The 22,108-nt window shown below is 40.3% G+C and overlaps 1 protein-coding gene across 1 annotated transcript in view; it reads right to left on the bottom strand.

The window, feature by feature from the left end:
- Positions 1 to 21,436, bottom strand: part of NDUFA4L2 (NDUFA4 mitochondrial complex associated like 2) — a 63,662-nt gene extending 42,226 nt beyond the window's left edge. The window contains exon 1 of the mRNA XM_070740964.1: positions 21,358 to 21,436. Coding sequence (XP_070597065.1) covers positions 21,358 to 21,396 — 39 coding nt within the window. The 5' untranslated portion in view covers positions 21,397 to 21,436. The remainder of the gene's footprint in view (positions 1 to 21,357) is intronic.
- Positions 21,437 to 22,108: the final 672 nt, after the last annotated feature.

Here is a 22,108-nt window from a genome sequence, read left to right as displayed (position 1 = left end):
AGCCTTTAGAAAAATGCTTCAGCACCTAGAATATGACTTCTCTATACGTTCATCAAGGCCATCTTTACTGTCTACCCTATTTAAGTATAATTTTCAGAAGTGTAAAAAAAAAGTCCTTTTGTACAGCTCCCAACATATGAAATTCCTTGAGAATTCTGTCTATTCTCCTAGCGATCTATGTGTTGGATCTATCTACATTGATCGGAAATTTTGAAAGTTCTAGTGTCAATGTTTCCAAAACACCAAGGTTGAGGAGATGATTTAAGTTGAAACTCTGCTTGTTCTTGAAACTATTAATCAGTTTGTTGCTTCTTCTTAGTATTTAAATTGTTTTATTTAGGGATTCCGTTAAAAAAAATTAAGTCAATTCACAGAATATCCACTGCAATGAAAAATAAGCGAAAATTCCACCACTTATAATAATAAAATATTCTAAAACTTTTACTGGATACAGGTAGGTCTCAACTTATAATGGTTTGTTTAGTAGCCATTCAAAGTTACTAGGGGGAAAACGACTTATGATTCATATTTATGACCAAGTGTTCCAAGAGCAGGTAATCACCTATATATATATGTCACATGTTATTTTGCTGAATTTGAAAATTAAGGGAGACTAGGATAGATCTATTTCGGGCTTATTTTGGCCTCATCAGCTAGCCATACCCACTGGGACTTGAACCTGCAACCTTTGCCTTGTAAGGCAGAGAATTATCCTCTAGGCTACAGTATCCAACCCCTTCAGCTCTGCACCAGGGAAGGGTTACATATTTTTGTGTCGAATCACCCTGATGTATTGAAGGAACATCACAAGTTCCTTATTTGCCTCTCGGCCCAACCCAGGGCCATTTCCAAGGCAGTTAATTTTATTGATAGCCGACAATTCTATCTATATGTGTCACATGTTTGTTTCTTTTTTTGCTGAATTTGAAAATTAAGGGAGACTAGGATAGATCTATTTCGGGCTTATTTTGGCCTTATCAGCTAGCCATACCCACTGGGACTTGAACCTGCAACCTTTGCCTTGTAAGGCAGAGAATTATCCTCTAGGATACAGTATCCAATCCCTTCAGCTCTGCACCAGGGGTTACATATTTTTGTGTTGAATCATCCTGGTGTATATATATATTCTAAATAGAATAGAATAGAATAGAATAGAATAGAATATATAATAGAATTCTTTATTGGCCAAGTGTGATAGGACACACAAGAAACTTATCATTGGTGCATATGCTCTCAGTGTATATAAAAGATCATTTAATGATTGTCATTAGGTACGAATAAACAATCAGGAAACAATATTAATATAAATCATAAGGATATAAGCAACAGGTTACACTCATACAGTCATAGGTGGGAGGAGATGGGTGATAGGAATGATAAGAAGACTAATAGTAATATTAATGCAGCCTTAGTGAATAGTTTCACAGTTGTGATCACTAATCAACTGCAGTGATTCACTTAACAGCGGTGGCAAGAAAGGTCATATAATGGGACAAAACTCACGTAACAAATGCCTTACTGAACCACAGAAATTTTGGGCTCCTTTGTGGTTATAAGTCAAGAATTACTTGCATTATAAACAAGGAACCAAATATAATGGTTAAATAGTAACAAAGCTGAAATGTTGTGCATAAGAAATGCCTCTTGGTAGCCTTCATTAAGGTGTTATATGCTCTGAGAGTATTTCGCAGTACAGAATTGTATAGAAAGACAATTCATTTTTCTGATTATTTCAAATGTCAAAAGTTTATGCTTGCAAAGGCTGGCTAGAAGGAAAATTGGCAAGGCATAGTAAAATCTTAGCTGCTGACATGGAGACGGCAGTTGAGATAGTTAAGAAGAATAGATGGGATCAGTAGACGGAGATACAGAGTTCCTTGTGTTTCACATGCTGTTACCGTGTGAGACAAAGTATTTCTACTTGGTCCTGAATTCGCTATCAATCTATTCATAAGTTAAGCTCGCTTTCCAATATTATGAGAGAAACAGGCAATCTATATGCACTTTGCACATCAGGATTGTAACCATATGTAGAGTATGGATTTTTATTCTGGAGGACACAAGGTTGGCAGGGCTGACTTAACACATGGGACCAATGGGCACTTGTCCACGAGCCCTAGAGTGAAATACTATCGGTTGGGCCCAGTTTGCCTGAACCAGTAGTAAAAAATGCTTTAAAAAAATGATTTTAAAGATTTTAAACAAAAGGTTCCAATGATCAGGTGGCACAGCTGAATGTCACAGGTGATTAACCTTTTTTAAAAAAAACTTTTAAAAAAGAATATTTTACTACCTATTCGTCGGAACTGGTAGTAAAAAAATGCTTTAAAAAGTTTTTTGAAAAGGGGTTCCCAGGATTAACTGTTTGACAATTAGGTGAAATTTGGGGTATCTACCCCTTTAGACGGATTACAGTTTAATGCATCTATTCTCATTCTTCTTCTCACTATAAGTCAAAAAATGTTTGGTGAAATGGGTGTTTACTTGCTAAGATACAATGTTGTAATATTAGAAGGGTGCCAGAGGTTGCAAAAATGGGGCTTGGGACTGATATGGAGTTGTGAGTTGCATATCCAGCTGTGTATTCCCAGCCCTGTGGTCAGTGCTGTTGTTTTGCTTCGGAATAGAAATACAGGCACAATTTTCAGAGAAATGTTTTAAAGTCTGAATCTGTCCTTAGTCATCAGAATGGCCTGTGGCAGACCATCTACTATTTATTAAGATTTATATCAATTCTTGATCACAGATCGTCTACTCCATTCCAGCCTCAGGAACAATAACTTATTCTAGGCCCCAGTCTATTTTCTTTTTCTTTTCTTGATCTTGCCAGCCCTTTAAAGTGGCAAGATCCATTTCTTTCCAGAAAGGCAGGGGACGTTCCCTGTGGCACTATTCAGTGGTCCAAACAAGCATTCTAGCCTCCTCCATGCCATTCAGGTCTGCCCGAAGGTAGAACTTTTAATCTGCAATACAGAATGCTGTACAACTATTGATTGTTCCTTCATTGCTTATTTCACCCCTATGACAATCATTAAGTGTTGTACCTCATGATTCTTGACAAATCTATATTTTCTTTTATGTACACTGAGAGCCTAGGCACCAAACACAAATTCCTTGTGTGTCCAATCACACATGGCCAATAAAGAATTCTATTCTATTCTATTCTATTCCATTCCATTCCATTCTATTCTATTCTATAGAAACATAGAAGACTGACGGCAGAAAAAGACCTCATGGTCCATCTAGTCTGCCCTTATACTATTTCCTGTATTTTATCTTAGGATGGATCTATGTTTATCCCAGGCATGTTTAAATTCAGTTACTGTGGATTTACCAACCACGTCTGCTGGAAGTTTATTCCAAGGATGTACTACTCTTTCAGTATTATTTTACTGAAAGAGTAGTAGATCCTTGTAACAAACTTCCAGCAGACGTGGTTGGTAAATCCACAGTAATGGAATTTAAACATGCCTGGGATAAACATAGATCCATCCTAAGATCTATTCTATTCTATTCTATTCTTGCAAGGGCTTTGAATGCAAAGTAGTATTCTAACTCCTACTAGGATGCATTAAAGAAAGGATCAACTCTGGATATATAGCTCATTCCTCTGCTATTTTTAATGCCTAGGTCAGTGATGGTGAGCCTTTTTTGGTTCGTGTGCCAAAATATAGGTGTGTGTGTGTTTGTGTGTGTTAGCATGCATGCACATGCCCGCACCCCTTCCCTCCTAACACATGTGCACGCCCCCCACGCTGCCCCCCACGCATGCGCACAGACCTTACTGAAGCCTAGTATGTGAAAAAAATGCCCAAACAGGCAAACCGGAAATTCGGGAAAATGCACTTCCGGTTTGCTGTTATGTTGTTTTTTGCACTCTGGAGGGTTCAGGGAACAGATAGCCAAAAAACAGCATGACAGCAAACTGGAAGTGTGTTTTTCTGAACTTCTGGTTTGTCCGTTGGGCGATATTTTTTTTTTGCCTCCAGAGCTTCAGGGAAGCTTCCCAAGGCCAAAAATCAGCTGACCAATGTGTGCTGGAGCTGACACAGGGCAAAGTCGTGCATGCCCTCCATTATGGCTCTACATGCCACCTGTTGCACAAATGCCATAGGTTTGCCATCACGGGTCTCAGTTTTGCTAGTCCGGATAGCATTTCCAAAACTTGGACAATATGATCTGAGTAGAAATACAGTGGCACCTCTACCTAAGAAGGCCTCTACTTATGAACTTTTCTAGATAAGAACCGGGTACTCAAATTTTTTTTGCTTCTCAAGAACCATTTTCTACTTAAGAACCTGACCCTCTGAAACTTTAACCGGAAAAGGCAGGGAGAAGCCTCCGTGGGGCCTTTCTAGGAATCTCATGGGAGGAAACAGGGCTGGAAAAGGTGGGGAGAAGCCACTGTGGGGCCTCTCTAGGAATCTCCTGGGAGGAAACAGGGATAGAAAAGGCGAGGAGAAGCCTCTGTGGGGCCTCTCTAGGAATCTCCTGGGAGGAAATAGGGCCGGAAAAGGTGGGGAGAAGCCTCTGTGAGGTCTCTCTAGGAATCTCCTGGGAGGAAACAGGGCCGGAAAAGGCAGGGAGTAGCCTCCTTGGGGCCTCTCTAGGAATCTCCTGGGAGGAAACAGGGCTTCCACTCTCCCTGTGGTTTCTCCAATCGCACACATTCTTTGCTTTTACATTGATTCCTATGGGGAAAATTGCTTCTTCTTACAAACCTTTCTACTTAAGAACCTGGTCACGGAACGAATTAAGTTCGTAAGTAGAGGTACCACTGTACTGGTGAAAATGAAGGAAAAAAGGGTCTGCCAATTTTTTCCCAGAGAATCAATCTGTTTGGGATCTTCTCTTCAGACTTCCTAGTATTGAGATGCCAACCTAGCAATAGCACTTAGACATATACAGGTAGTTCTCAAGTTGCAAGTACAATTGAGCCCCAAAGCTATGTTGCTAAGTTGAAACATTTGTTAAGTGAGCTTGCCCCATCTCAGAACTTTTCTTGCCATAGTTGTTAAGCGAATCATCACATTTGTTAAGTTAGTAACACGGTTGTTAAGTGAATCCGGATTCCCTATTGACTGCCCATCAGAAGGTCGCAAAAGCTGATCAGTGACACCCTCCTACCAGGATATGCCATAAATATGAACCGTTTGCCAAGCATCTAAATTTTGATCACATGAGCAGGGGGAGCTGCCATAGTCGTAAGTGTGAAAAACTATCATAAGTCACTTTTTTCAGTGCCGTTGTAACTTTGAACGGTCACTAAATGAACTGTTGTAAGTCAAAGAATACCTTTATACCACTTCCCCGTGCTTCACAACCCCTCTCTAAGCGGTTTTACAGAATCAGCCTATCACACACAACAATCTGGGTCCTCATTTTACCCACCTTGGAAGGCTGAGTCAACCTTGAGCCGGTAAGAATCTAACCACAGGCAGTCGGCAGTAAGCAGAAGTAGCCTGCAGTACTGCATTCTAACCACTGTGCTGCCATGGCTCTTAATCCTACATACCTGGAGGGTAGCAAGTGGAGAATGCTTTCTTGAAAAAAAATGTGATTTATTTTCCGACCATACAACAACCCTCTTGGCTGTACTGTACTGCCTCAACTTCCCGACTGCCAACAATAGAGTTTATTTATTATTTGTTATTTTTATTTATTTGTTTTGTAAAATATGTATTGGTGGTATACAAATATATAATATTTATATACATGATACTAATAAAAGAGAAACATTAGAACAGGGGACCGAAGGCACTCTGGTGCACTTATGCACACCCCTTACTGACCTCTTAGGAATCTGGAGAGGTCAACAGAGGATAGCCTAAGGGTAAAAGTTTGGGGGCTAGGAAATGATACTACAGCGCCTAGTAGTGAGTTCCATGCATCAACTACTCGGTTACTAAAGTATTTCCTGCAGTCGAGTTTAGAGCAGTTAACTTTAAGTTTGTATCTGTTGTGTGCTCGTGTGTTGTTGTGGTTGAAGCTGAAGTAGTTGCTGACAGGAAGGACATTGTAAGCAGATGACTTTATGGGCTATGCTTAGGTCGACGTAGTTTTAAGCTTTCCAAACCTAGGATTGTTAGTCTAGTTGTGCAGGGTGTTGTGTAGTTGTTTCCTGCATCTTTTTTCTCCCACTTTCTGCAATCAATGCAGGCAGCTCAAAAGCACCCCCTCTCACAAAGACCTACCGGCATGCTAATGTTTGCTTGACTCTTGGTCGACAGCTCCGTCCCTGTTTTAACGTAGGAACCCTGAACGCCAGCAGCTTTTTGTATCCAATTCCAAGGTAATTTCCTTCCCAGCCTACTCTATGAATCCTCCAGAGGCGGGAGGTGGAAAGCCTCAATCCAAACAGATACAGCAGCTACTTGACCTTTACTAAATTGCACTGGCCCTTCGTGCCCAAGTAGGTATTTGGAGTATAATGAACTTTCTGGCACCACCCCTGCCCTCTGGCCAGATGTATACAGTCCGAACAGTTGCCATAAGAACAAAGCAATCATTGCCTAGCCCAGAAAATCAAAATGGACCCCCCGAATAAGGCAACATGCAATCAGAGGAGAAATTAATGGGCTTACTTATTGGGGAAGATGATTACAGACTGCTTGCAAGCAGGAGGGAGACTGAAAACTCCCTTGGGGGGTCCTTAGTGGGGGAAAGGAATTGAACGGTGTGGAATAGTTCCTGGAAACAATTAAGAGTCGCCCCATAAAGAAAAGGAGGGAAACAAAACAAACACCTCCGAGGCACAGCTGCTTATTTAGAACTCAACTCATCGACACCGTTACCAAAGCTCACTCTGCAAATACTGTAAACAGCGGCAGAGCATCACATTGATTGCCAAGATGTCTGTGCAATGATACCCAGAATTATTTCTCATTTGCGTACGTAAGTGCACCCGTGTCCCTTTCGTCCCCTGTCCAATTGTCTCTCCTTTATCTCATACATCTTTTCTTCCTTTCATATATCTTCTTCTCTATTTTTATATCTTTTCTTCTATCCTTTTCTTTATATATATTACTACATGTCTATTCTCTTCGATATGTTTTGTGTGTTGGACAAATAAATAAATAAAAATAAATAAAAACGTATGTAATTTGCTCGCCACCTCGTAATCCTCCCTTGGCGGAGATGGGTTTTGTTTTGTTTTTAAAAAAATCTTTGGTTGCAGAGATAGGTGCAGAATATAATACAGAGTGAACTTTTGTTACAAAATGGCTTTGCCCCCACTTCCTCCCTTCTTTTATCTCCTCCCCTCCCCCTCTTTCTTGAACTCTCCCCTCCCTCTCTCTCCCCTCCCTGCCTCTCTCTATCCCTCCCTTTCTCCTCCTCCCACCCTTTCTCTTTCTCTCTCCCCTCTCATCTTCCCTCCCACTCTCCCTCCCTCTTTCTCTTTCCCCCCTCCCTCTTTCTCTTTCTCCTCCTCCTTCCTTTTCTCTCTATCTTTTTCTCACCTTCCCTCCATCTCCCTCTCTCTCCATCCCCAACCCCCAAATACGTTCCTAAAAATATGCCATGCAATTCATTACATGAACCGAAACACTTAACGGCATCCTTCATGGCATTGGACCAGAATATCTCCGGGACCGTCTTCTGCCACATGAATCCCAGCAACTGGTTAGGTTGGCCTTCTACGGGTCCCGTTGACGAAACAATGTCATCTGGCGGGACCCAGGGGAAGAGCCTTCTCTGTGGCGGCCCTGACTCTCTGGAACCAACTCCCCCCGGAGATTAGAATTGCCCCACCCTCCTTGCCTTTCACAAACTCCTCAAAACCCACCTCTGTCATCAGGCAAGGGGAAATTGATTCCCCTGGGCCGTTCCCGCTTTAGGTATGGTTTGTGTGAGATGTATGATTGTTTTTTATATTAAGGGTTTTAAATTGTTTTTAACTATTGGATTTGTATTGTTCTGTTGCTGTGAGCCGCCCCGAGTCTTCGGAGAGGGGCGGCATACAAATCTAATAAATGAATGAATGAATGAATGAACGAACGAACGAACAAACAAACAAACAAACAAACAAACAAACAAACAAATAAATCAAAAAATAAATAACCAGTAGTCAGTGAAAACATGTGGTAAGAAAGTGGCAAAACTCACAGATTAATCATTGATTGATTGGTAGCTATTTACCTACCGATACAAGAAATTGAGCTTGTATTTAATCCCCTTCAAAAACAGTATAAACAGAAAAAAGTGAAAAACACAGGGAAAAAAAGTTTGCAATGTCCAGCTTCCTAACTTGTGGACTTAGATGAAAACCCGTCTTAGAAATTTTTCCCTTTGCAAAAAAAAAATTGCAAAGGTATGCAGTCTCTAAAAGCCACATTACAGAAAATGACAAAACATCCCCCTCACTGCCTGGTTACATTCATTACTGATTAAAATTAGTTGCCTGCATGTTGTTACCCAGTTTTTATAATTGAGTGAATATAGTAACCATTTTTCTTCCCTTATACCAAACACATAAGCCTATACGCACCTGCACATACATACACCCCTCTCCTTCCAACAGGAATTACAAGCAGATGTGGAAAAAATATAGAATGGAGATGGGGGCAAGACTGAATATTTTGCTCAGAAAAATGAAGGGGAATTGTAATTTTACAAAAATGCAAAGATTATTTTCTCCTCTGTTTCCCTCTCAGAGGATCTTCATTGACATAGAATTCCCATAGTTTGTAAGATGTTGCAAATATTGTCAGGTTTCCAAAAATGTAGATATTGTCCCAAGGGATTTGAGAAGATTATGGATATTCCAAAGAACAGTATAGCAGAAACTGTGAATCAGCAAGAACTTTAAGGAGATACCCAAAGATGCTCTTCGAAAAGGCAACTGGATTTTCTTGGTTTTTCCCCCCTTTGAAAACATTTTGCTTATGATCTAAGAAGCTTCTGAAGAACTGGATAGATAGATAGATAGATAGATAGATAGATAGATAGGTAGATAGGTAGGTAGGTAGGTAGATAGGTAGATAGGTAGGTAGGTAGGTAGGTAGGTAGATAGATTAGATAGGTAGGTAGATTAGGTAGGTAGGTAGATGATAGATAGACAGACAGATAGATTAGATAGGTAGGTAGGTAGATAGATAAGATAGATAGATAGATAGATAGATAGATAGATAGATAGATAGATAGATAGATAGATAGATAGATAGATGGAGAGGGAGAGGGAGAGGGAGAGGGAGATATAGATATTTTGGCATATTCAGGTCTTTTCCTGTGTAAAGTTGATAGAATTTTGGTGACGTTTCAAAGAGGTCTGTGTACAGTTTTGAGAGCAGGCAACAGAATTTCATTTTAATGTGTGCTAAAAAAATGACAATAAAGATTATCTGTATCTATTTATCATCTGTCTGTTTGTCCATCCATCCATTCCTCCCTCCATCCATCTCTCCATCCCTCCATCCCTCCATCCATCCATCTATCTGTCTATCTATCATCTAAGAACAAAGTGATTTAGTTAAAAACACAATAAGAAAATGTGGATCTCATTTTGGAAGAGTGAATTAGAAAATCCAGAATACGCAGTCCACCAGTGAGTTTTTTAGTGTACACCATCCCATCCATTTCTGGTTCTTTTTAAATAGTTACAGGCTCACTTTCAGGCACCCTCTTCCTGAATTAACACAGCTTGGCATACCCTAGTTTGGGCAGATGTTGAGTGTATTTGGAAGGTTAAAGTTACGGGGAGATGCTCATTTTCCTTCTTTGCACTGTGCATCGGCCCTGTGCCAGGTAGACCTGGCAGTGGCCGCTAGCCGCAATACACTGGATAATCAAGAATGACGCCACAGTCCCAGGAACTGCTGGCACCTCTGTGGAGCATGAGGGTTTACAGACGTCTTTCACCATCTGCTGCTGGCATCTTCTGGGTTATTAATACTGGGGAAACATCTGAGGATGGGTGAGTTGCTGGGAATAAACATATGAATTAACTAACTAAAGCTGTTACCTGGAAGGAGATTCTCATGGTTTTATGGCAGCAGCGGTGGAAACCATACAGAGCTAAGAATGAGCTTTTGTTTTGCTTTAATTTTTGGCATCTCTCCCACATTTTTTTTTGTTCTCTAGGATTGATATCCCCTCCCCCTTCATCACAATCCCCTTGAACTGCAGTTCTGGAAAGTATCTTGAAACCAAAAAGCATAAGCTAGTGAAACATGAAGGCTGCTTAATTGCTGTATATACCTTAGTTTTGAGGGAGGAAAATAGGGGGGGGGGAATCTACCTACTAGGTATTCATCTGGCTAGTGTCCTTAGTCTGTTCAGCTTCAGCAAATTATTTTATCCCCTGGTTAGGGCTGAAAAAAGCCTTTTTCAGAGGGAGCAGGAATAAAAACAAGCCTGCAAAGACTTAGGGCTGGAAAAAAGCCTACTTTGGAGGTGTTGTGGTTAGCTCTGCCCCAGCTCCTGCCCCAAGGACTGTGGATGTGGGGGAGACATCCACATGCTGCAGGCATGTTTTGCCCCCCCCCCGGTGGAATCTGATGATGAAGGCTCCTCTGACCAAGAAGACATGAGTGACAGGGAGGAGGAGAGTGTGGCAGACAGCTCAGAAGGAGAATAATTATCTAGCTCCTCCTTGGATTCAGAACAAGAGTTAATGATACAGCCACGCATGCGGAGAGCGATGCATAGGCAACAACAACTGAGATATTATTATCAAAGAAAATGAGGCCACCTGTGGTTGGGTGGGGCTGAAACTAAACCAGAGCAAAGTGTGTTTCACTTTGTGAAAGAGGAAGGACTGTGAATTGCCTCACAGCTGCAAGCTAAGTATCACAGAACTGATAAGGGACTTGTACAAAGTACCAGTTTGTTTGGAGACAAGTGCTCTTTGCTATACCAAAAGAGGGCTTGGTTTAAGTGAATTTTCAGTATAAAGAATATTGTTTTGAATTTTCAAACGTGTGTGTGTCTGAAATTTGTACCTGTGAATTTGTGAGAGGATTCTACCAGAGAGCCCGACAGAACAGGAGGGAGTAAGAAGAATAAATCCTACAAGTCGGGAAGATCATTAGCAACGCGTTCGGGCTGGGAAAAAAGCTTCAAAAAAGCTACAATCAAAGTATAAGACCCAAATTTTCACCCTCTTTTAAGAAGGGAAAAGGTGTGTCTTATACTCTAAAAATATGGTAATACTATGTTTAAATTAATAGACTGATTTGCTGCTCTAAAGAAACCTTAAAGACAGGTTCCTGTTTACTTCTGGGACACTAAAGGAAAACAGCCACCGATTGTTTGACTGGCCATTTATAGCAAAAATTATTATTCAGGGCATGGTGTGGGAGGATATCTTAGACAATGTCATCAATGGGGTCCTTGGTCCTCTCTAAGCTCAGTTTGATTTTTTTTTTGCAGATGTTTCATAACCCAACTAACTTACATCATCAGTGCTAGAAGGAAGTGGGCTTTACTCTCTGTTTAGATATAAATGGCTTGCCCTCTCAGCATTGATGGGAGTGTTCTTGATGGTTCCTTGATAAGGCTGCTGTTTACTGCTAGCTTGTTTGTCTGTATTAGTAGTAGTTTCGTTTTGGGGGTGGTGGTAATTTTTTTTTAATTTTTCTTCTCCAATCACATGTACAGAAAAAAAGATACCATTAGTAGTAGTTTCTTCATTGGGGTATTGTCATCAAGTTGGGTGATAGTGGTGGGAGCATTAGCTCAGGGTATTAGCATTACTGATAATGGAGAAACTATGCCATTGTATTGAATCAGAATCAGAATAGAGCTGGAAGGGACCCTGGAGGTCTTCTAGTCCACCCCTCTGCTCAGGTAGGAAACCCTATATCATTTCAGACAAAAGCCTTCAGTGATGAAGCACCCACAATGTCTGAAGGCAAGCTGTTCCTCTGTTTAATTGCTCTCACTGTTAAGAAGTTTCTCCTTCATTCCAGGTTATTTCGCTCCTTGATTAGTTTCCAACCATTGTTTCTTGTACTGCCTTCTGGTGCCTTGGAAAATAAATTGTTCCCCCCCCCTCTTTGTCGATCTCTCCCTGTTTCTAAGAGGACTGTAAGGGGAGTGCATAAGCACACCAATGTGCCTACCATCCCTGTCCTACTGTCCTATTGTTTTATTTTTATCGTTACTTTTTATTTATGTTTATACAAACTACTACTATCCTATTAACGTTTGACAAACAAACAAAGACAGCCATTAAAGCAAATCATTGATGAAAAAAGAAACTATGCCTATAACTAGTCATAGTCATTGCTTATCAGCACAAAAAAACCCCCAACAACCCTGGAGTATGTGGACAGTGGTGTAGCTGACAGTCACTCTTATCCTATTAAGAGAATGGGGACAACTTTTTTGTGAAATGATCCAAGCAATGATGGATATAAAGGAAGTTTAGCCACAACTCTGATTTCCATCTAGGCTAGTCTAGGTAGTGAGACTTTTCTGTCCTGCTATCTACAATGTCAGAAGCCTTCAAAATTCACAGCCACCAAATTACATTGCTCAAAAAAATAATAATAAAGGGAATGGTTAAACAACACAATATAACTCCAAGTAAATCAAACTTCTGTGAAATCAAAGTGTCCACTTAAGAAGCAACACTGATTGACAATCAATTTCACATACTGTTGTGCACATTCAACTTTGTAAACAAAGTATTCAGTGAGAATATTTCATTCATTCAGACCTAGGATGTGTTATTTGAGTATTCCCCTTATTTTTGTTGAGCAGTTCATATAGCAGCCACTCTTTTCTAGCTTTCGTTTTATGAAATGGCCATTTTCTACCCCATTTCTGTTCCACCAGCAGAATTTTGAGGTTGAAAATTGGTGGGATTTGGGGCAGGGAGGTGGGCTTGACCTGTTGGGGATTTGATGTGGAGTTAGCATTAATCACAGACTGAGACAGTTGGGCACCCTAGGAAGTGTGACCACACAACAGCAAGAGAAGCTGTTGCACGGTGAAAATGCTGATCTGAGCGGATGGTGAAAACAACAGCAGATGATGGATAATAGATGGTGTGTCAGGAAGCTCTTCAGCAGCCTACATTGTTCCATTTGCCTCAATTAAAAAAAAAAGAAACAGAGATGCTTGCAATTAACCATTTGTGTGATTTCCAAGCACCCCTCTTTTTTCAGGATGAGTCCCCTTATTTTCTGGCACCTGTTTCAGGTAAACATGACCCCATCCTGGTTTTTTTGTTTTTTAGTTCTTGCAAGTAAAAATTCAAGAATGTCTTTTTAAAACTTTGCTAGTGCTGTGCAGAATGGCAGAACTCACTAGTTTCTCTTCCACAGTATTGCCAAAACCAACTGCATGTTAAACAGATGTTCTGTAATTAAACCATGGAATTTAAAAGATCTCAAGTGAGAACTTTTGGCATACAATTATGTGGAAATTTGGGGTGCCTTGGAGATAGGAATGAGCCTGTAGGATGAAGAGTGAAATATGTATGGATCATTATTGGCTATGAAATAAATAGTAGTCATTTCTCACTCCCCTCCCCCCAAATTAGCCTATTTCCTACTTTTTGTTCTTGACCTGTTTTTGGATACCAGTACCTATGGCTCCTTCCAAAATGCTGCATGCAAAATTTTGCTTCAGGGTGTTCTAGGGACAAAATGATGGGCGTCACTTAGAAATATATGGCATCGGACCAGAATATCTCCGAGACCGCCTTCTGCCGCACGAATCCCAGCGACCGATCAGGTCCCACAGAGTGGGCCTTCTCCGGGTCCCGTCAACTAAACAATGTCGGTTGGCGGGCCCCAGGGGAAGAGCCTTCTCTGTGGCGGCCATAACTCTCTGGAACCAGCTCCCCCCAGAGATTAGAACTGCCCCTACCCTCCTTGCCTTTCGCAAACTCCTTAAAACCCACCTTTATCGTCAGGCATGGGGGAACTGAGATATCTCCCCCGGGCCTATACAATTTATGTATGGTATGCTTGTGTGTATGTCTGTTTAATAATGGTTTTTTAAAATATTTTAAACTGTAAATTATTAGATTTGTTATAAACTGTTTTTATTGTGTTGTGAGCCGCCTTGAGTCTGTGGAGAGGGGCGGCATACAAATCTAATTAAAAAGAAAAGAAAAGAAAGAATATAAAGCACCATCCCTTGAATCTTCTGAAGCCCTTTTGCTTACTGAATCCAGAATGTTGCAAACAATGCTTCGAACGACAAATAAAAGCATTCTGAGTTTCATTCAACCTTGGACGAATTGGTTGAAGAAATGGGAGTTTATGTTTGATTGTTGTTTAGGCTCAGGAATCAATGCAAAATTGGTTACTAGTTGCTGTGTCTGGATTTTCTTTTCTTTTTTCCTTTTTTAAATAATTATTTTATTTAAAAAGAAACAGACATATAAAAACACACAAACATAAAAGAAAAATATACATATCCGGGATGATTTACATCCCGAATTTCGTTAGAAACACAAACGGAGTTGTATATGTTTTTATGTCAAATTGAAAACATTTTAGTCTATGATCGCTGTAAATACTGTACATTTTTATGTAAGAGAAAATAAAGAAGAAAAGAAATATTTTAGAGAAGAACGTGAAAGAGAATAGGGAAAAAAAAGACTTCAAAAAAGTGAGAAAATCTAGTTTCCAATTTTGGAAAAAGAGATGAACATATTACTGTAATTATTAATTTTTTAAAACTTGCATTCTATTTCACTTATATGATTGTTTCTTTGTTTAAACCAATTGTAAAATTTATCCCAAATTCTATAATAATCCATTTCTTCTTTCCCATCTAGTTTTTTGGTTAGCATATCCATTTTAGCACATTCCAATTTTTTTAAAAAATAATCATTTCTTCTTTTGGAATGTCCTCAGTCTGGATTTTCAATGACTAGTGCATTGCAATAACTCAATTTTTAAGCTATCAACACACGGATCAGCAAATTTCTCAAATATCTGTTACCTGGAATCCAAACTCAGGTTGTCTTCCTATGAATCTTCTAGAGTAGAGGGTCCCCTACTCCTGGATCATGGACCAGTACCAGTCCATGGCCTGTTAGGAATTGGGCCACACAAGGTAGCAGGTGACTCGCTTGTAAGGCCCAGCAAAGCTTTACCTGGCTATGCACAGGATGTAGGCTGTACATAAAACCATCCACTCTCAATCCTTGGAAAACAATTTTTCTTCCAGAATCAGTCCTGGGTGCCAAAAAGATTGGAGACCGTTGTTCTAAAGTACACTGCTTCCCAACCCTTCTTCCATGCTCTGGAAATATGTATGTGTTTTGAACATTTTGAATATCAAAGCTCTGGTAGCACCTGAAAGGCTGTGAATCAGTTTAGCCAAGATGTCCCTAGGCAATAGAGCAGCTGGTATACAAACTCTGCCTTATCCTAACCCAGGGTAGGCAAAGTTGGCTCTTCTTTGATTTGTGGACTTCAACTCCCAGAATTTCTGAGCCGTTCATGCTACCTCAGGAATCCTGGGAGTTGAAGTCCACATGTCACAGAAGAGCCACCTTTGCCTACCCCTGTCCTAAGTCTTTCACAAAAACCCATATGCCTCTAAGGGCAGAATCCTGAAGAGGATGCTGAAAATAAACATGAAACCCTTGGAAACAAGGATGGCTACCCCTTCTATATCATTATTAGGTCTGCATTACTAACACCTATTTGGCTAACATTAGATAGGACCACACAAGGTTCCTTGTCCTATCCTGCCTAGTCTCCATGATGCATTAAGCTTTGAATCAGAAGATAATACATTAGCTTAAACAAGTAAGCAAAAGGACCCAGCTGGTATTCAGAAGGAGCAGTATCAAGATTTGCCATTACTTAAGCCGATTCCTTGGATTATATCTGCCAGTTGGGATGCCCCATTATTTAAACAGAAACATCGCTAGAAGAGAGTGGACAGTTTTCTAGGCTACACTACACTCTTATGGCCCCCAGAAAAGAAAACAGTAAGGCTATGGGTGCTAGAGCAAGAGGTGCAAAGGATTAAGTGTGAGAGGAGTCTCACTGGGAAAAGAGAGAGGAAGGGTAGGGCACTGAAAAGGGGCAAACTCTATCCAAGGTCCTGAAAATAATACGAAGTTGCAACCAAAGCAAATGTTTTTGATACGTCTACTTCCACTGAAAGCCCCAATTTATTGTAATTGGCTTTCTTTCCTTCCTTCCTTCCTTCCTTCCTTCCTTCCTTCCTTCCTTCCTTCCTTCCTTCCTTCCTCCATCTCTCCCTCCCTCCCTTCCTCCTTTCCTTGCCTCCCTCCCTCTTCCTCCTCGTCCTCCTTCCTTCCTTCCTTCCTTCCTTCCTTCCTTCTTTCTTTCTTTCTTTCTTTCCTTCCTTCCTAAGATAAAATACAAGAAATAGTATAAGGACAGACTAGATGGACCATGAGGTCTTCTTCTGCTGTCTGTTTCTATGTTTCTTTCTTTCTTTCTTTCTTTCTTTCTTTCTTTCTTTCTTTCTTTCTTTCTCTTTCTTTCTTTCTTTCTTTCTCACAGCCATTCCAAGAAACTCCTACATCATCTTCCTTTGCAAACCATTCGGTGCTGCATTATTATTATTATTATTATTATTATTATTATTATTATTATTATTATTTAGATTTGTATGCCGCTCCTCTCCGGATATAAAAAAATATATATTTTCCCTCTGTTATGCCTCGGGCTACATTAAAGAGGGAAAGACACAGGGTCTTATTGCTGTTGGGAAATGCAACCAAATATTGCTTTCATCAGCTTCCTACATCCCATACATCCAATTACTTCCATTCCTGCTGTTTTAAGCCATGAGAGCTGGGCTAAGTCTTGAACAGGATGCCTAATGGTAGGATGTCAGAACCTCTTGCTTTTCTTCTTCTGTTGGTGTTAGCACACGACAAAACCCTGCCTCTGTGAAACTGTGCTCAGGGTGTTTTGCACAAACACACAGACATGCTTTCTTAGTTACATGCATGGCTGCTTCTCATAAAGGGGAAGAAACCCTTCTTCAACAGAGAAAATTAATGTATTAGGGAGAACTTGAATTCTTCTCTCAACATGTTCATTCGCTATATGTTCAGGGTCTTGAAGATAAAATAGGCTGTTCTATGCAGCAACGATAGAATGGTTTTACGAGTGCTGAGTTCTGGAGATTGAAATTTAATTGCAATTTAATTTGTGGAAAAGGATAGTCTGTTTTGGAGGCAGGGGGTTCAAAGTCTAGGACCAATGTTTGAACAAATATTTCTCCTCAGATAAGATGAAGTAAAAAATCTCTGATAGGGATGGGTGGGAAAGGACCCTTGAAGAAAATCTGCTATTCATGTATTCAATATCCCCTTTGCAGGGAATGAAAAAAAAAGCAGTTTGTGTTATGTGTTTGTGCATATTTGCATGTATTAAATAAGGCCATCTTCTTTCTTTTTTTTCTTTAGCCCATGGGAAGAGAAATTGTATTTATATCAAGGCCTCAGAGGCATATATAATGTATTAAGGTTTATTCATTTTTATAAACAAAAATCCCTGTCATGAATTTTTGATGGAAAAAGAGACAATCGTTTTGAGGGATGGGAAAATGGGGAGGGGGGGAGTGTGCTGTAGGTTTTCCGTTCTGTCACTGAAATCCTGAAAATGAGGTAGGGTTGTGGATCAGTTAGATGGCAAAACATTGGGAACATATTAAAAACAAAAAAAAAATCCTAAAACCTTAAGCTGGCTTTTAAAGTGGGAAGGCTGATGTGTGTGAGCGGGAGGCTAAAAACCTGCTGTCTGTTGATTTATTTCTGGAGTGTAGTAAAACCCCTTAGAGGCATCAGATATAATAAGGTAAATAACACATCAAATCTCCCCTCTTGCCAATTGTGCGTGCATGCCAGCTGCAGATGTCTAGGGTTAGGGAACAAAGTACGCAGCATTAAATATACACAAACTTCCATCCAGGTGGAGGCAGGCGGCAAAGAGTTCTAAGATTTGGGCCATCAAATAAGTAAATAAATAAATAGTCTTTGGAAACACAGAGAGAATTAGCAGCTGTTCTGACTCCTTCCAAGTTATGCTTAAGGGATGGGATGATCAGTACTGTCTTTCGATCAGCATGAAATCCAGTAGCAAAAGGAGGTTCTTTCTCACAAAATCCAAGAACGGTGTCTAGTGGAAGGTTTTGGATACAGAAGCTAAGGTTGGCAGTGTTTTTAACCCCTCTCTGTCCTTTTACAGATCTGTCACTTGAAAATCCAGGAAAGGAAAAAAGAGTCAAATGTTACTTGCAGCTTCTTTTCCTTCCTGGTAGCACCTCTTGGAGCAATACATGGACTATTCTCCCAGAGAGGTTGGTTAGTAAATCTCAGACGATGACAAAGGCAGGCCACTTCCTTCTTGGTTTTTTTTTAAAAATTTACATGGACCAAGGCTAAGAATCAAGTTGGAAGTTTGAGCCGGGAAAAATTAGAATTTAGGGCAAAGTGCACGGTGTTTGAAGCCAGAGGACTGTGGAGTCCTAAGCTTTGGTTGGCAGGTCACAAAGCCCCTTAAAATAGCTTTGTAGCTTTAAATGTGTCAGAAGAGGATACTAAATAATTATCTTGATTTAAGTTAGTTTTTGGCCTAAGCTGGTTAACTTTAAGAGCACTCCTCCCCCCACCAAAAATCATTGAATTAACCACAATAGCTGGTTTCATATATTAATTATTGCCATGAAAAAAGGAAACACGCTGACTCTTAACAGCATAAAGGACATTATGAGAAAGAATTCCTAGACCACCACATACAAGCTGCAAGTTCCCATTGCCCTAATTACACTTTCAATCATCTGAGATTATTGGAGTTGTAGTCCAACAACCTCTGGAGAGCTTCAGGTTCGTTACCCCTGACCTTCTGCAAAGGAGTTAGAAAATGTACAGTGTATTAGAAAAATATGCGAGAGGTCTAGATTTGGTTTAGGTGTTTCTATATGGCCAGCTTGCCTTTGTATAATTATGGCACTGGAACTCATGTACTTTATTTCATGCTTACCTCTCTGATTCTACACACTTTGTTCCACACAATTACCCACATCTTTGGTTTATCCATATGTGATAGGTGCACACACCCTTTCTGTTTACCATCTTTTTGAGAACGTTGATTCCAAATTCCTTGTGTGTCTAATTACAGTTGGCCAATAAAGGGAATTAAACTCAACTCAATTCAATTTTACTCTATTCTACTCTTCTCTGTATTATTAAATATACTTTAAAGGGAAAATGTGACTATTTACTTTCTCAGAATAATTGCTTGTTGCGTTATCTTGAATTTAGGGAAAGTCAAGAAGTTTAGATTTTAGCCTTAAGAGTTCTTTCATGCTGTTCCTTTCATACCAGTCACTCACTCTCACATTCAATCAGCTACCATTCATCACCCATTCATTTTTAGCCCCATTTCCCTTGTTGCATAGCACTTGCAAGTCTTAAATATCTCATTCCACTTCTGTGTTTTTCCTGACACACCAAGCTTTCACTTCCATATAATAAAATGGGCAGAACTGCATTCATACACACGACATGACAAAAATATTATGTTTTCATAAAGTTTGTGATCTGGCAAATAAATAAATAAGAAAGGAAGGAAGAAAGAAAGAAAAAAGAAAGAAAGAAAGAAAGAAAAAAAGAAAGAAAGAAAGAAAGAAAGAAAGAAAGAGAGAGAGAGAGAAAGAGAGAAAGAAAGACTGGCTGTTATTTTTACATGTTGTCTACCCTAATATCATTTGTATGTATAGTCAAATTGTAAAAACCCTGTGTGAGAATATTTCTGTAACGTTCCCACCAAGAAAAAAAATGGGGTAAAAAAAAATATAGGCAAGAAGTGGAACTATCCTGCTTTGGGATTCTTTTTAAGGATGAAAATATAAATTACAATATTACAAATCAATAGTAAAATGCCATGTAGTTTCCTACCATGTATTCAGTGCTCCCAGGAAAAGTGGCTAATTGTGCTCCTAATTATAAGACATGGTGGAGCAATTCCACCTTTGTTTCCTTTTAAACTTTTTTCTTTTTTAAAAAGAGCAAGCAAAGACAAAATTGTCAAAAATAACAGAAAAAAATAATACAAGAGACCTTTTTATATACTGTTATTTAAAAATAATAACTAGGGAAGGAATATTATGCTTCTGATGTATTAGTTAGCTTTATATTCCATTTTTGCTCCTATAACATGATGGTGGGGCGAAGTATTAGGGTTTTTAAGACTCTTTAGGGGTGAACAGTGTGGTCAGGCAGTAGGGAAAGCAAGTAGAATGCTTGGCTGCATAGCTAGAAGTTTAACAAGCAGGAAGAGGGAGATTGTGATCCTGGTGTATAGAGCGCTGGTGAGACCACATTTGGAATACTGTGTTCAGTTCTGGAGATCTCACTTACAAAAAGATATTGATAAAATTGAACGGGTCCAAAGATGGGCTACAAAAATTATGTAAGTTCTTAAGACTAAAACTTATCAGGAAAGAATAAACTCCATCTGTATAGTCTGGAGGACAGAAGGGAAAGCGGGGACATGATCGAAACATTTAAATATGTTAAAGGGTTAAATCAGGTTCAGGAGGGAAGTGTTTTTAATAGGAAAGTGAACACAAGAACAAGGGGGCACAATCTGAGGTTAGTTGGGGGAAAGATCAGAAGCAATGTGAGAAAATATTATTTTACTGAAAAGAGTAGTAGATGCTTGGAACAAACTTCCATCAGGTAAACCCACAGTAACTGAATTTAAACATGCCTGGGATAAACCTATATCCACCTTAAGATAAAATACAGGAAATAGTATAAGGGCAGACTAGATGGACCATGAGATGTTTTCCTGCTGTCAATCTTCTATGTTTCTATGTTTCTTTGACTTTCCTATGGGGCTGCTTCCTTTGGCAAGAGAAGCCTTGAAGCCCATAAAGCATAGCCAGGATCGAGATATTTAACCCAAAGGTTTGACAGCTCACCTGAATTCCTGTGGAGAATTGGGGAGGATGGAAATGTGGGTGGGAAGGGACCCCTGTTTGTTAAGATGGGTGAGATTTCAGCGCTTGTCTTCTGCTTGGGCACCTATACTGTACATCCTTCTCCTGAACTGGGTCCTTTCCCTCTCCTCTCCCATCCTCCCAGAAGAAGAAAAAAACCGCCTGTTAAACTTCATTTAAGAGGAAAAAGAGAGTTTTGGAACAGAACTAAGAATCTAGGCGGCAAAATTTTTCAAACTTGGCAACTTTAATACTTATGGACCTCACTTCCCAGAATTCTTCAGCTAACTCTGCTGGCTGGAGAATTCTGGGAGTTGAAGTCCACAAGTCTTCAAGTTGCCAAAGTTGGGGATCCCTGCGGATTAGGAACGAAGAATAGGATTCAGAGACCCTGCTAATTACAAACATGAAGACTCCAGGCCCCGAAAGGATGACGGGAGAGAGAAAAGGACTCACTGTGGGAAACCGCGTGAGTTGCCTCAGTCGAAGGGACATGTTCCTCCACGGGGCGTCCGTCTTTCTAGGGTCGCGCTGCGAGGCTTTGGTGGGGAGTCCTCTCGGTTCGACGGGCTTTTGAGGCTGCCATAGTCTGTCCCGCCGGCCCAGCGCATCCCCAGAGGCGCCTGCCCCCGCCTCCAGGACGGGAAGGAGGGGTGGTCTCCCCCTCCCTTAACTCCTCCGCCTATTTTTTTTTAACGGTGTGTGTGGGGGAAATTGGTGGGATGCGAACGAGAGAAAGAGACATGGGGGGGGGGGAGTCATAGGATCGGCGCTCGGGCTCCGAGTCAACACGAAGAGGAGTTAAAAGTCCACATGAAGTAGCCAGAGAAAGAAAACTAGTCGCGAGTTTGAGTTTATGCCCGGTGGCCTGCGGGGGAAGAGGGATGCCGGGTCTGTTTTGGGGCTGAGGGGGTCTTTGTAGGATTGCAGGAGAGGGGAGGCGAGTGAGGGGTCGTGAGAATTGACATCCTTAACTCCGGCCTAGATTGGGATGCTTGATAGGGTATAAATGTATTGATAATATTTAAGGGTCTTTTTTAAACTATTGTTGTAAATTAATTATTTTTGACACTGTTTTTGCTATTTTATTATCCTGAGTCCTTTGGGAGTGGGCGGCATACAAATTTAATAAATCAAATTAAGGGTAGTGCATAAGTGCACCAGAGGGCCTTCTGTCCCCTGCCCTAATGTTTCGCTTTTACTAGTA

This window comes from Erythrolamprus reginae, chromosome 2 (genome assembly GCF_031021105.1).
Source record: "Erythrolamprus reginae isolate rEryReg1 chromosome 2, rEryReg1.hap1, whole genome shotgun sequence".
Classification (NCBI taxonomy): Eukaryota; Metazoa; Chordata; class Lepidosauria; order Squamata; family Dipsadidae; genus Erythrolamprus; species Erythrolamprus reginae.
Note: the sequence above shows the minus strand (reverse complement) of the source record. Positions and strands in the feature narration are given on the sequence as shown.